The sequence below is a fragment of the Trichomycterus rosablanca genome, chromosome 14 (genome assembly GCF_030014385.1).
Source record: "Trichomycterus rosablanca isolate fTriRos1 chromosome 14, fTriRos1.hap1, whole genome shotgun sequence".
Lineage (NCBI taxonomy): Eukaryota > Metazoa > Chordata > Actinopteri > Siluriformes > Trichomycteridae > Trichomycterus > Trichomycterus rosablanca.
In genome coordinates, this window is record NC_086001.1 from 5,471,542 (window position 1) to 5,486,210 (window position 14,669).

Sequence of the window (14,669 nt, forward strand, 5' to 3'; positions counted from 1 at the left end):
TTGTATTTTTTAAACACCTCAGTGTCAGTGATGGGAGGAGAATAATGCTCCAACCCAAAAATAAATAAATAAATAAATATATATATATATATATATTTATATATATATATATATATACTGTATATATATATATATATATATATACTGTATATATACAGTATATATATATATATATATATATATATATATATACATAAAGCATTTTTCAATATAAGCTTGTAAGTTATTCGCACCATCCACAGTGCATAATAACATCAAAAGATCAAAAGAATTCTCTGTCTAAACAGCCAGGCTGAAAACCACTACAGAACATCTGTCTTTTGATCCCTGAATTGTAAAATATATCCCTGGAAGTATTAAACAAACCATTTTGTATCTCCAATTCACCTAACTAACACATCTTTGGACTGTATGAGGATGTCATTGCTTCCGGAGGAAACCCACGCAGACACAGGGAGACTTTGCAAACTCCAGACAGGACCTGGACCACTCGCACCTAGGTTTTGAACCCAGGACCTTCTACCTTGATCTGAGAGACAAAGCTTTTCTAGAACATAGTAAATGAATAGAGAAAAGGTTCAATTATAAACAACAAGCTGCTCTGCTCACATTAGTACCATGTACATGTACCACAGTGATATACAGTATTTGTTTACACATGTCTACAGTTAAGCTATTGGGCTTAGAGGTTAAGACTTTGGGTAAAAGTAAGATAATAGCCAAAATAATGTGGACACCTGTCCACAAGCTTGTTGGACATCCAATTCTAATAATATAGGCATTCTGTTTGCAGCTATAACAGCCTTTACTCTTGTGAGAAGGTTTTCTACATGATTTGAAGTGTGTCTTTGCATTCATGAGGTCGCAATTGACCTTCCAATTCGTCCAAGGCATCAGTGAAGTTGAGGTCAGGGCTTGGTACTGACCACTGGAGTTTCTTCACAACAAACCCATCAAACCATGTCCACAGTTGAATCCTAGAGAAACCTACACCAAACTTCGTATCCAGATGAACTGATTCAACTTTGTGGATATGTGTACCTGGATTATTGAGCATGCATCAAGACATCAAGCCATGTCTTATGGATCTTGCTAGAAAACAAAAGGAGCTTTCCCTAAACTGTGACCACAAAGTCAAAAGCCTATAATTTGTTTAATTGAATTGATTGTTTACACACTTTTAGCAATATGGCTACAACACAACAATAAAAGTGGGTGCCCAGTATGTTTGGACATGAGACGTACATTGTAATATGTTTCTTTACAGTGCAGATTATACATTGATTGCATTTTGGGGTATTTCTGATTCTGGTTCTCTGTAAAATTGCTTCTACATTATTTCCTGTCTGATTAGAATGCACTAAGATTTGATTATGCAACAATAGACGTGACATGTTAAAATAATTTAATGAGAATTTTGTTTTCATTATGAATAAAAGGTTTTTTGTCTTTTGTCTCAAATCGCAGATGCTCCATTAAACCTTAAAACCTGGAGTGTATTTGCGAGCAGCTGTTTTCTGAAACAGTGCAGCCACCATTAGCCTTTCAATTACTGCAGCGCACGATAGTTAACGTCAAAATGTTTTGATTGTTCGGCTTCTCGGCAGGTGATAGGTGTAATAATGTGGGAATAATTGTGAGCATGGGTGTTAAATTACCTAACAAGAAACCACACAGTGTCTCCATTTTCTACAGTGAGAAGGTTTCTCAGAGGGGAAAGCTGTTAAAAGAGGAGCTTGGTGTGGGTGTGTTTGCAGATGGACGAGCAGAAGCCAGTGCTCAGTCAGGTAAACAGCAATAACACACACTATTAACCGCTCTGTTCCAGCGGATCATTCACCACTGCAGCTTTAATAGCCGGAGACGTCCTCTATTTACCAAGGACTTTAGGTGTGAGAATGCGTGAAAGGTGCTGTAATTGGATAGAGACTGGGTCTCGAACCTAAAAAAAAAAAAACGACTCACCTTTTCAGATATATCATACTATTTTTAAAAAGGACGATGTGAAATTTAATTTAATGCTGCAGTATTTGGTTCTGAAAAATGCTAAATTGAGGCCCCTGTATTTTATCAAGAACTCCAGCTTTTCCTCCATCTATCTATACATTAATCCATACAGCCATCTAGCAATCTATTTATCTAATCATCCATTCAGGACATTATCCATACATCCGTTCATTCATCCATCAGTTCAGCTATCGATCCAGTCATTTAATCTTTTATTCACTGGTGCACAAGCACAATTACTTTTAATGTATTATTGCCAAAGGTGCTTATGGCATCAAAAATTAAGGTAGGGCTGAATGTATTCTGAACAATTCATCCATCCATCCATCCATTCATGCATATATTAACCTGTCTGTACAATTCATCCATCCCTTCTATTTATTAATGTATATAGTAACCTAATGTATCTGTACAATTCATCCATCCATCCATCCATCCATTCTACTCATTAATGTATATAGTAACCTAATGTATCTGTACAGTTAATCCATCCATCCATCCTATTCATTAATGTATATAGTAACCTATGTATCTGTATCTGTACAAATCTGTATATGTATCTAATGTATCTGTACAATTCATCCATCCATCCATCCATTCTATTCATTAATGTATATAGTAACCTATGTATCTGTATCTGTACAAATCTGTATATGTATCTAATGTATCTGTACAATTCATCCATCCATCCATCCATTCTATTCATTAATGTATATAGTAACCTAATGTATCTGTACAATTCATCCATCTATCCATTCTATTCATTAATGTATATGAACCTATCTGTACAATTCATCCATTCATCCATTTATTCAGTAAGGCAGGATGGCTGAGCGGTCTAAGGCGCTGTGTTCAGGTCGCAGTCTCCCCTGGAGATGTGGATTTGAATCCCACTTCTGACAGCAACACTTTTCAATTATTTCCCTTGAGATAAATAAAGTATCTATTTATCTATTTCTGCATATATTAATCTGTACAATTCATCCATCCATCCATTCTATTCACTGATGCATATACTGTATTAACCTATCTGTACAATCCATCCATCCATCCATTCTAGTCATGAATGTACGTATAGGAACCTATCTGTAGAATTCATCCATCCATTTATTCAGTAAGTCAGGATAGCCGAGTGGCCTAAGGCGCTGTGTTCTGGTCGCCGTCTCCCCTGGAGGTGTGAGTTCGAATCCAGCTTCTGACAGCAACACTTTTCAATAATTTACCTTGGGATAAATAAAGTATCTATCTATCTACAGTATTTCTGCATATATTAATCTGTACAATTCATCCATCCATCCATTCTATTCATTAATGTACGTATATATGAACCTATCTGTACAATTCATCCATCCATCCATTTATTCAGTAAGTCAGGATGGCTGAGCGGTCTAAGGCAGTTCAGGTCGCAGTCTCACCTGGAGGCATGGGTTTGAATCCCACTTGTGACAGCAACACTTTTCAATAATTTCCCTCGGGATAAATAAAGTATCTATTTATCTATTTCTGCATACATTGACCTATTTATCCAACCATCAATCTATGTATTCATTCATTCTATTCATTGATGCATATATTAACCTATCTGTACAATCCATCCATTCATTTATCAATTCATCCATCTATTCATCCATTCTATTCATTGATGCATATATTAACCTATCTGTACAATCCATCCATGCAAAATCTAGAGAGATAAAACAGATTCTGCTTCTGTTTTTGAATATGCTGTGGAAAATCAGACTCAACAACATCAGATGTAAAGACAGACTGAGTGGCAGTAGCTCATGGTTGGTGAATGCTTTCTCCTGGCAGAATGACATGGAGATAAAAAAAGCATGAAGCCAGGGTGATAAACCCACCTGCTCCTCACTGTCAGTCATTCAACTAGTAATAATAACACTCAGCCGTTCTCTTGCTCTCACTTCAGCAATATAACTACAGCAGGCACGTCCAACAATCAAATGTTTTTTTACAAACCTACAAACTACAGTTTACTCACATACAGGCTGAGTTTTAGATTTTGAAAACTGAGGAAAACAAGGGCTCATATAAAAGTATTTAAGACAAATAAAACACACACATTCCTGTATTGCTGCACTTGTGAGGACCAGCGAGCACAATGGCGTAACTTAATCCTTGTATACCTTACTTGTTAAATTGTTCTGAATAGATGCAGCTACATTTTAGAGGTAAATTGGGCAAGCTGGGTTCTGAGAAAAAAAAAATAGGAGGTCACACAGGAGGGCTTTCAGGATAATCAGGTAACCCAGGTACTACACAAATAAATACTTTTTTCTATCAGTGTATTACCAGTAAAATGCAGGTTAGTCTGGGTGGCTACATGAACAATGATTGACTGTTGTTCACAGGGTGGGAGCCGGAGCCGGGCCCTAATAACTGATGCAATTATGACCTCTGCTGGCTGATTCATGGAACCTGCAAGATGCAGTCGGCTACTGCACAAGTGTCGGAGGGGGCATGTGTCAGTCTTGCTCTCCTCAATCAGGAGTGGAGATCAGCATCAGTAGAGAGGAAGCGTAATGCAATCAGGTAATTGGATACGACTAGATTGGGAGGAAAATTGAGTCCTCATGTTCACATGCATTTATTTACCATCATATATTTTCATAGAAAGTAGAAGTTTACCCCAGCTATATGTGAAATCTCATTGCAAGAAATTGCTTAAGTTAGCATCCTTTACTTTGGATCTCTTAACAGATTGATTTATCTTTGGTCAACACCTAATCCTAGTAAGTATAACAGTAAATCCATAGCCTGTATCAGATAAGGTACAAGGCAAGAATACAATCTGGACAAGGCACCAGTCTGTTGCAGAAGCAATCTAATTAAACTTAAGTTCCTGGAGCTGTGTAATACCAAAGCTGCCTCCTGCACCACCGCAATGGCTCAAATCTTAAGTGTGTAGCAATGCAGTTTAATTAGTATTTATTTAACAGTCAAAGTTTACTGAAGAACCGAGTTCATTCTTGTGAGAAATCTGTGACACATAGCTGGTTATTGCAGCAAGATTTCAGTACCAAAACTCCACAGGGGAAAAACGAACGCGTCTGTGTGTTCTGAACATCTTGTTACTCTTTGAATGTCACAATTCAGAACGACCTTCCAAGAACTGTGCATGTCAAACTCCTTGAAAAGAGCAAGAGAGACAGGAGTGGAGACAAAATGAAGATGTATTACATCTCTCTGGTGAATTTTTGACCTAGATGCTAAGATGGATGAATTCATCATGTCGTCGTCTTACTCGGTCTGTCTCTATCTCTGTCACATTCGTCTCAGCGGCTGACACACGGAGGCTTTTCATGGCTATCAGTGAAGCATGTCTATTCGGAGAGGGTGTCAGCATCATGTAGCATTTTGAAGATCAGGTCAATAGCATGTTTTCTTGTTTCATTTTCCTTTTTTGATAGTTCTGGTACTGTTTTTTATGGGCTGATAGCTGTTCTGCATTAATGCCTACAGCTTTTTAACAGAAATTATCAGCAGGGTTTAAGAATGGTCAGTGTGAATGTCATTGATGCTATACAGTGGCCAGGAATTTGCCTGAAAATTGCACAGAGATTCTGATGTTTTTATTTTTTTATTTTTACCCCTTTTAGCGCATCCAATTGTTCAATTAGCATCGTGCTTCCTCTCTGTCTATGCCGAACCCTGCCCTGACGGAGGTGATTGAAGCTAACCCGTTTCCCCTCCGAAACACAAGCAGCAGCCAAATGCATCTTTGCCACCCACACATTGACGAGTTTTTGGCACCACCTAGCGTTGCATGTGGAGAGACACACCCTAAGGGCACCCTCTCCCATCTCTGTGTAAGCGCCTCCAATCAGCCGGCAGAGAACGCAATCGCATTCTGACAGAGAGAGACCCACATCCGGTTCTTTGTCCCACCCCCCACATGAGCAACCGGCCAATCGTTGCTCATATAGCCACTCAGCTTCGAATCGGTAAAGCAAGGCTGGATTCGATACCACGCTCTCAGAATCCAGCCCTGGTTGCAGCGCGTTTCTTTTTACCGCTGCGCCACCTGAGCGGCGATTCTGATGGTTTTAACATAATAAGGTTTCTTCCAAAACAATAGTACTTGGATTCACTGCTCTAAATGCAAATGCAGTCACTGCAATAAATGAATGAGTAAGTATTAGCCTTTGGCAGTTTAGTACCCTGGCCGCCTGACCCAACGCGACCCTGATCGGGATTAAACTATTTAAAAAGGAGCATAAACAGGTATTTTGCAGCTGCTTCGTGTGTAATTCCAGCCTCCCAACACTGGATGACAATACAAAGAAAACGTGAACTAAGAACTCCTTCGTTCTGTACCGTTTCGGCTTCCGTAGACGGTAGGTTTGTTTAGCAGTTAGCCGCTGTTTAACGTGAAGCTATTAATTACATATCATGGCTGAATATACTCGCGTAAAGTCAACTAAGCTTGTTTTGAAAGGGTCGAAAGATAAAAGGTGAGTATTTATGTCTGTAATCATCTGAGCTTTTTTATTTTCTGTGTTTTTTCACGCAGTTGTATCTAGCAGCCGGCCAGTGCTAACGGGCTGTATCCCAAATACCACTATTATTAGTTCCAAATGCACTATGTAGTGTTTATTTCAGGTTGCGTAGCGCACTAACTAGTGCACTTCGTATGCAATAGAGGTTTATTTGGAACCCGCAGCGCTTTATTTACCTACCAGTGACTATTTTCCAGTAAAAAGAAGAAAGACAAGGATAAGAAGAGAAAGAGAGAAGATGAAGAGGGTAAACTCGACATTGTTGGTACGTTTTTGACATTAAAATATAATTACATACATATATAAATACGCTTAAGTCAAATGTTTACATAAACTTACAGTCATGTGAAAAAGTTAGGACACCCCATGAGAACCTTTGTCTTTTTGAACATATTTAAACATATGGACATTTGAGCTTCAATTGAACAGTACTGAGAGATGATAACGACCCAAAACATTCCAGTAAATCCACCAAGGAATGGTTTAAAAGAAAGAACTGGAGAGTTCTGGAATGGCCAAGTCAAAGCCAGTGAGATGCTGTGGGGTGATTTGAAACAGGCTGTGCATGCAAGAAACCCCTCAAACCTCACACAGCTGAAGAAATTCTGCATGGAGGAGTGGGAAAAACTTTCTCCCAGTCGATGTCAGAGACTGGTAGATGGTTATAGGAAACGTTCAATTGAGGTTATTTCAGCCAAATGGGGAAATACCAGCTATTAGGGCATAGGGTGTCCTAACATTTTCCTCACAATAAATGTCTATTTTTGTTCATTACATGTTACAACTTATGTTTAAAAGTAATTTTTTTCAGTTTTATTTGTTTAGTTATATAAGCTCCATCTCTCAATACTGTTCAAATGAAGCTCAAATGTTCATATGTTTAAATATGTTCAAAGGTTCTCATCGGGTGTCCTAACTTTTTAACATGACTGTATATGGAAGGTGTACTTAATGGCAATCTGAATCCATGCCCCTGTTTTACCTCATTCAGCTGCTTTCAAAAAAATCAGCCGGATATTTGTTCATACCCATACGATTTGGCAAAATTCAACCAAGTTTGTCCCCATATTGTTAAAAGAGTTATGTTAGGACTCTAGATCTTAATTCCACAAGCCCAATTCAGCCCTGATTATGCCATTCCATAACTAGATTTATTTGGTGTTTTGGGTCACTGTTTATTCAATATTTCTGAGGTAAATGACCTTCATGATTCCATTAACTTGCAATGCAGTGCACCAGTTCTACTGGCAGCAAAAGCTCATAATACTTTAACCACCACACTTGACAGTAGGTAAAGTGTTCAACAAAGCATTTAAACATACTTCAGGTCAGTGTGAACATGCATATAATAATATATGCTACAGTGGACCTCAAATGTATCTCTGTCCATAAGATCAGTTGGTGCATGAGCTCGCTTTTAATATATACAACTATAGTAACCAGTAAAATGAATTAGAATTTGTTACTCAAGCAGTTTGGGACAGAACCTCTTGTTTGATGACACTTTCCTCCAGACTTCGGGGGGTATGGTGGCTCGGTGGGGAGCACTGTCGCCTCACAGCAAGAACGTGCTGGGTTTGATCCCCAGGTAGAGCGGTCAGGGTCCTTTCTGTGTGGAGTTTGCATGTTCTCCTTGTGGATTTCTTCCAGGAGTTCCGGTTTCCCCCGCACAGTCCAAGGACGTGCAAGTGAGGTGAAGTGGAGATACAAAATTGTCCATGACTGTGTTTGACATTAAACTTGTGAACTGATGAATTTTGTGTAAGCAGTAACTACCTGTCCTGTCTTGAATGTAACCAAAGTGTGTAAAGCATGACGTTAAAATCCTAATAAATAAAAAAATCCTCCTGACTTCTGTCTCTTTGTTTGCAGGTGGATGGTGGACTGTTGGTAATTTTGGAGAAATCTCTGGTACTGTGGCGATTGAGATGCAGAACAGTTCGTACATCCATGCATTGGACACAGGCCTTTTCACTGTAGGAGCTCCACATGCAGCAGGTAAGGGCAACCAAGGCATTTAAAGTATTAGATTCTTCTCTACCAATCCTGAGGTAGCCTGGATACAAACATCATATCATAAAGTGGTAATAGATATTAACTGCTTGAACTGCAACTCTTACTCTACATTCACTCTAGTGAGCGTCGATGACAGACGAGCGTTTTAATTTTCTATATAGAATTGTGGAGCCATGATTTATGCTACAGCGACAAGTAGCACAGCAACAAACCAAACTAATTTCCTTTGGTTGAACCATTGACTATGTGTCTGTCTGTTCATTGTCAGATATATCAGCATGGTTGCAATGTTTTTCAAGCATTTCTTTGTAGTAGCATGGTACCATGTAATAAGTAGATGAATAATTTGATGGTGTACAAAGTAACTTCTCTGTGCCCATTCTCTTCAAAGTGACTTATCTGTGCCCATATAAATAGATCTAGTTTGACTAATCCACACGCATTAAGTGAAAAGTCTATAAAGCAGATCATAGATTTTCATTTAAAGGATTTGGTCATTTCTAAGCAACTGTATTGTTTATGAATAAAAAGTACATGGAACAGTTGTGTTTTGGCCAGGTCAGGGTGAAAACCTATGTATTATCTAATGCTTGGAAGATATTTGTCTGTGTGGTCATATGTAATCCAAGAATCACTGACCCACACCACTGTTTTGAATTAGAATCTGCTTAAACACACTTGTTCACAGTCAAGCAAGCTTAACATTAAGATAAGCGCATTAACATTAGCGTAATTATCAATAGCTGTGCTATTAAGAAACCCCCGCATCAATATCACTAACTAGAACCATCACAGAAATTTGTTAAATATATTTGAAGACATAAACATATTGTAAAATAACATAAATATGTTAGAATTGTATATATTTACTAAATCACTGCATGAGAGGAATCTAGTGCGGTGCCTGTTAGGGAAAGACCGAACTGTTTTTAGTATGCTAAATTGATCGTCGTGAGTGGGTCTGAAACCTATTTCAGTTCTCCACGCTCATCGAACACATTCGGAAGCTAGAAATCTAGAGAGAGAAAATGGATTCCAGTTCCTGCCGAGTGCCCTCCAAAATTGCTGCATGTTTTCCAGGAGCAGCAACACTAATGGCAAATAATGATGCAGAACTATTTCCACCCTCGCTTTATCCCACGATTAGACGAAACGGAAGGATAATAGAGTGGGATTATTTAGAAGGAAATTCTCCTCTTGGTTCAGAGTCATTACGTTCTTAACAAATGTGCAAAAAAGTGTCCAACTGCAGAGATACCTGTGCATGAGTGTACGTAATAAGAACAATTTCATTCAGTCAAATTAAAAGAGGACAGGATATCAATAAAATCACAAAACTGCTTTGACATACATGTCTCTGACAAGGGTACAAAAACTATGTTGGCTACAAGTGTATGTTAAGTGTTTTTAAGTCATAACGACTTCTTTTTTTATTTAGATGAGGGTCCAGATCCACCTGAGCAATTAACAGCTATCAAACTGTCAGACTCGAGGTACAGCACACCAAATACACATTTTACCATTTAAAGCAAATAGCACCCAGGTCAGTTTTTTCTGTGATTTTCTTGCTTAGTTGTTTAATTGGGCCTTGGAATATCAATCAGAAGATTGTGGGTTTGAATCCCGTCTCTGCCATGCAGCCACTGTTAAGCACTTGAGCAAGACCCTTAAACTTGTTTGCTGACCCTGCGCTCTGACCCTAGCTTCCATATATATAACACAGACATTACATTTTATTCTATTTAATTTCAATTATTACATTTACATTTTAGGCATACATTATAGTATACATTATAGTCTGAGCAATTAAGGGTTAAGGGCCTTGCTCAAGGGTCCAACAGCAGCAACCTGGCAGTGGTGGGGCTTGAACCAGCGAACTTCTTATTATTAGCCGAGTACCTTAACCACTAGGCTATCTAGACGTTGTGTGTTCTGTTCAGTCAAGTCGATTCATTACCTGTTATTCAGGATAGCACTGAAGTCTGGATATGGGAAATATTTAGGAATCAACTCAGACGGTGTTGTGGTTGGTCGATCGGACGCCATTGGCTCAAGAGAACAGTGGGAACCAGTGTTTCAGGATGTAAGTACAGCTGTCTGTCATTTCCTGTGGCCAATTTGAAGATGAAACACACATTTGTAATCACTGCATTACATATTTGTTCCACTGTATCAGTCAAACAAGATAAATACTTAATAGAACTTTCATACATCTAGCACTCTGATGCAGCAAAGCACATGCCGAGATGACAGTTACATTTACAGCGTTAAGCAGATGTTTTTATTTGAATATATTTTCAGGGTAAAATTGCTCTGATGGCGGCGAACAGCTGTTTCATTTCATACAGTGAGAGCGGAGACATCGAAGCTAAAAGCAAAACGGCTGGAGACGAAGAGATGATCAAGGTAAGGTGGTCATTTTATAAAACCTTTGTCAATAGTTGGTTCAACTCTTGGGCTCTGTTAACATTGCAAGATTTAGTTTTCTTTACAGGCTTACCACTGTTGGGCCCCTGAGCAAGGCCCTTAACGCTCAATTGCTTAAACTGTAATTAGTCCTAATTGTAAGTTGCTTTGAATAAAAGCGTCTGCTAAATGCTGCAAATGTAATGCAACGTAATCTACTTTGTAGGCCTAGTGGTTGAGGTACTGAACTAGTAATGGAAAGGTTCTGGTTCAAGCCCCACCACTGCCAGGTTGCCACTGTTGGGCCCTTAAGCAAGTCCCTTAACCCTTAATTGCTTAGACAGTATACTGTCACAGCACTGTAAGTCACTGGATAAAAGCGTCTGCTAAATGCCATAAATGTAAATAATGTAGTAAAGGTGGAAATATACACCATGAGAGGAGCCAGTTTAGCACCCAGAATGTCAGTGATAAACTGTTTATACAAGTTTCATAATTCCACACCAAACTTGTCTAATCATGTTTATTATGGACCTTGCTTTGTGCACACAGACACAGTCATCTTGGGGCATAAAATGCTCTTCCCCAAACTGTCACCAAGTTAGAAGCATGTTATTCAATTTATGTAACTGATGCAGTGCACTGTGAGGCAGCAATGGGTTTAGCTGAACACCTGAACTCAGTAATCAGGAGTGTCCGCATACTTTCAGCAATGTAGCGTAATAGCAATTGAACGTGTGTGAACTGTGGAGAGCATGACCAGGACTGTTTTTTGAGTGTTTGAAATCATTCCCAGGTGTTTCGAATAAATTCAATTCCAAATGACCAATGACTGGCTGGACTGCAGCCTGACCATAACGGCTTGTTATCAGTTTATCCAGTAAGGGTGTTGTTACTGTTTATATGTTCTGTTTAGGACGCAATATGTTGTTTTGGATGCATGACTGCACACGCTCCAAAAAAAAAAACAAAAAAAACGACACCAGTCACTTTATGGACACCCCTCCCCTCCCCACTATCCCCAAATGCTATGAGTTTCTTTTGAATGTAATTGTAACACGGTGGGTTTGTGTGCTAACATTAGATTTGCTTATGCGTGACGAACAGATCCGTTCGTGTGCTGAGCGGGAGGTGAAGAGGAAGGACGACATCGCTAATGAGGATCGAGGAAACGTCAAGAGCTGTGAAGTCAACTACGTGTAAGTGGGTTATTAAACATGAAACGGTTTTAGTTCCATGATGTTCACATCTGTAATAAGGACTGTTTGTGTTGAAATGCTGAATTGCAGGAAGAAGTTTCAGAGTTTCCAGGACAGAAGATTGAGGGTGAATGAGGAGGACAGCGGCATGCTGAAGAAAGCCAGGGTGGATGGTAAATTCCATGAGGCTTTACTGGACAGGTGAGAAACCTTAATGGATATACAGTCTATACGTTCAGGGAAACTTAACATATTCACAGTGTGTAAGTGCATAATTACACATTAGAACATAAGAGGGAGTGTGTTCTCACGACATCACGGCTGTGATTCGTCCATTGTTGATCATGACGGATGTTATTTGCATAGAAACACAACCAAAAGTGTTTTATTCAGGGATGTTCACAATTAACCAACAAAGAAGTCAGTCATTCTGGCAGTCATTTAAATTTATATAAAACAGCTAACAGTTACTATTGAGAGGTCAAACTTCTTTTTAGCTGATACTAGTTCATCCAATATATGTAGATGCCCGACCAGCTGATAGCATCGCTGGTGATTTGAACCCTATATCCCAGAGGTAATGGGCTGGCATAATTTACTGCTGTGCCAACTGAGCACCCACTACATTACACTGTTTTATTAAATAAAGTGTAAAAACTTTATATGAAGCCTAGTGTTGTATTTTATTTTGATGGGATGTTGTGTGCTCATGTGCACTTATGGCTGTTGTTTATTGGTTAAATAAAACCTTAAAACTAAAAAAAAAATTTTGTTTATACAATTTGTCTATATTATTAACAATTTCTTCTGTAGTCAGTGTAGGCCGATAAATTACTGGTTGCTTTTCATCTAAATAACATGTGATGCAGTCGTGCATTAGTGTGTAACTATTGACACCAGTTGCACTAATCCTTGTGTTCATTGTATATTTGTCAGACTAAGGGCAGCAGGTTCCTAATTCGCCCTTCTTTAACTGCCCTAGTCTAACTAAACTACAAACTGAACAACACAACATATACTGTAAAATCCATTAATAATGATTCAATTCTTTAACAAGATATTTTTCCCCAACAGGAGATCCAAGATGAAAGCTGACCGATACTGCAAGTAATCTGGGAGAAGCTATTTTTTTTTTATTTTATTTTTTATATTTGTTTTAGGTTTTTTTTTCTACTGTTCACAGTGCATACTTTTATAGTTTTCTCATAATTACTGATAATTCACATACTTCATGGTGAGAGCAGATTATGAGTAACTTGGCTGTTATTCTGTGGATGTGTTTTTGAAGTATTCCATTAGGGAAAATACCATACAGCAAAAGCAGTGGGGTTGTGGTGGGGTCATACAAATGTTAAGCCCTTAAAATGGGGTCACTGCCCAAAAAGGCTGAGAACACCATGGACTAGTGTAATATTGGGTCAATGTGAATTTACAAACTGAACCATGTATTGTTTTAATAAAACAAAGTAAATCTGTGTGCATTTCTCCTTATTTAAGCATTTATGCACACATACACCCAACATTTAAGGTCATAATGCTGCAACCACTGTGTTTCAGAGTAGCTGCATTGCCTCATTTTATCTTTACATGCAGTAAAGAGAAACAAGTATTCAAACTTTTTTTTTTTTTTTTTTTTAATAGAATTTCAGTGACTGTCTGCTTCACATTAACACACAATGTCTTTTGACTTTGTACCTACATGAACACAAATGTAAGTTTTTACAAGCCTAAACAAATATGGTTTAACATTCATGATAAAAGTGTAGACCATGCAATAAAATATTTTTAGACAAGGAAGTATATGTGTGTGTGGAGCATGAGTTGTTATATTTTTTGCATTTGATGAAGATAAGAGAATATTTAATATATGCATAAGAGAATAAAATAGTTTAAACACAAACCTTTGTATTTTGAGGGTCTAAATCAGACATCAGACTGATAAATAATAGACTAATCTCTAAGAAAGTTTGAGATGTGAGATGTTATTTGTAACATTACATGAATTCATAAAATTTTTGAAGCGTTTAAGTATTTTTACTGTAGGAATTTGGAGTAACGGGATGGTAAACTTAAAGTGTCTATGATTCTGTATAGACCAGTTTTACTTGAATAAATTGATGCAATTATTTATTTACATTTTTAAACATAATGATTTGGCAAATGATCTGTATGTGTATTGTTTACAGAATTTCAAAGACTAACAAATAAAGTAAAATAAAAAATTGTACGACCAACTATAATTTATGCCAGGCCAGAAACGGTCTGGGTAAGCAAGCAAACTATTCACCCAAAGTAAAGTAAACTTTCTGAAAGTCATTCAAATTAATTACTAGCGTATTTCTAACCTCATATAGAACCAAGTTTGATTGTTATATTGCTCCCTGGTTTCAGTTCCTAGCATTTTCATTTCCCAGTGCAGGCCACTCAAGTTGTTCAAGATTTGTGTTTAAATATTTCCTTTATGGACCCACACGTACATTTTATTACTACATTACACTGTGCATGGAAATATTTGCTATGAGGC

The 14,669-nt window shown here is 38.0% G+C and overlaps 1 protein-coding gene across 1 annotated transcript; it reads left to right on the top strand.

Moving 5' to 3' along the window:
- Positions 1–6,355: 6,355 nt before the first annotated feature.
- On the top strand, positions 6,356–13,620 carry frg1 (FSHD region gene 1). Its single transcript, XM_063008672.1, has 9 exons — positions 6,356–6,479; positions 6,722–6,789; positions 8,397–8,522; positions 9,979–10,033; positions 10,509–10,623; positions 10,842–10,946; positions 12,054–12,145; positions 12,236–12,346; positions 13,220–13,620. The coding sequence occupies exons 1-9, from the start codon at positions 6,418–6,420 to the stop codon at positions 13,254–13,256; spliced, it is 771 nt and encodes a 256-aa protein (XP_062864742.1). The 5' UTR covers positions 6,356–6,417; the 3' UTR covers positions 13,257–13,620.
- The last annotated feature ends 1,049 nt before the right edge of the window (positions 13,621–14,669 follow it).

Coding starts and splice junctions, on each gene's coding strand:
- frg1 (XM_063008672.1), top strand. CDS start 6,418: ATGGCTGAATATACTCGCGTAAAGTCAACTAAGCTTGTTTTGAAAGGG. Junction 6,480..6,721: donor AAAGGGTCGAAAGATAAAAG/GTGAGTATTTAT, acceptor ACTATTTTCCAG/TAAAAAGAAGAAAGACAAGG. Junction 6,790..8,396: donor GGGTAAACTCGACATTGTTG/GTACGTTTTTGA, acceptor CTTTGTTTGCAG/GTGGATGGTGGACTGTTGGT.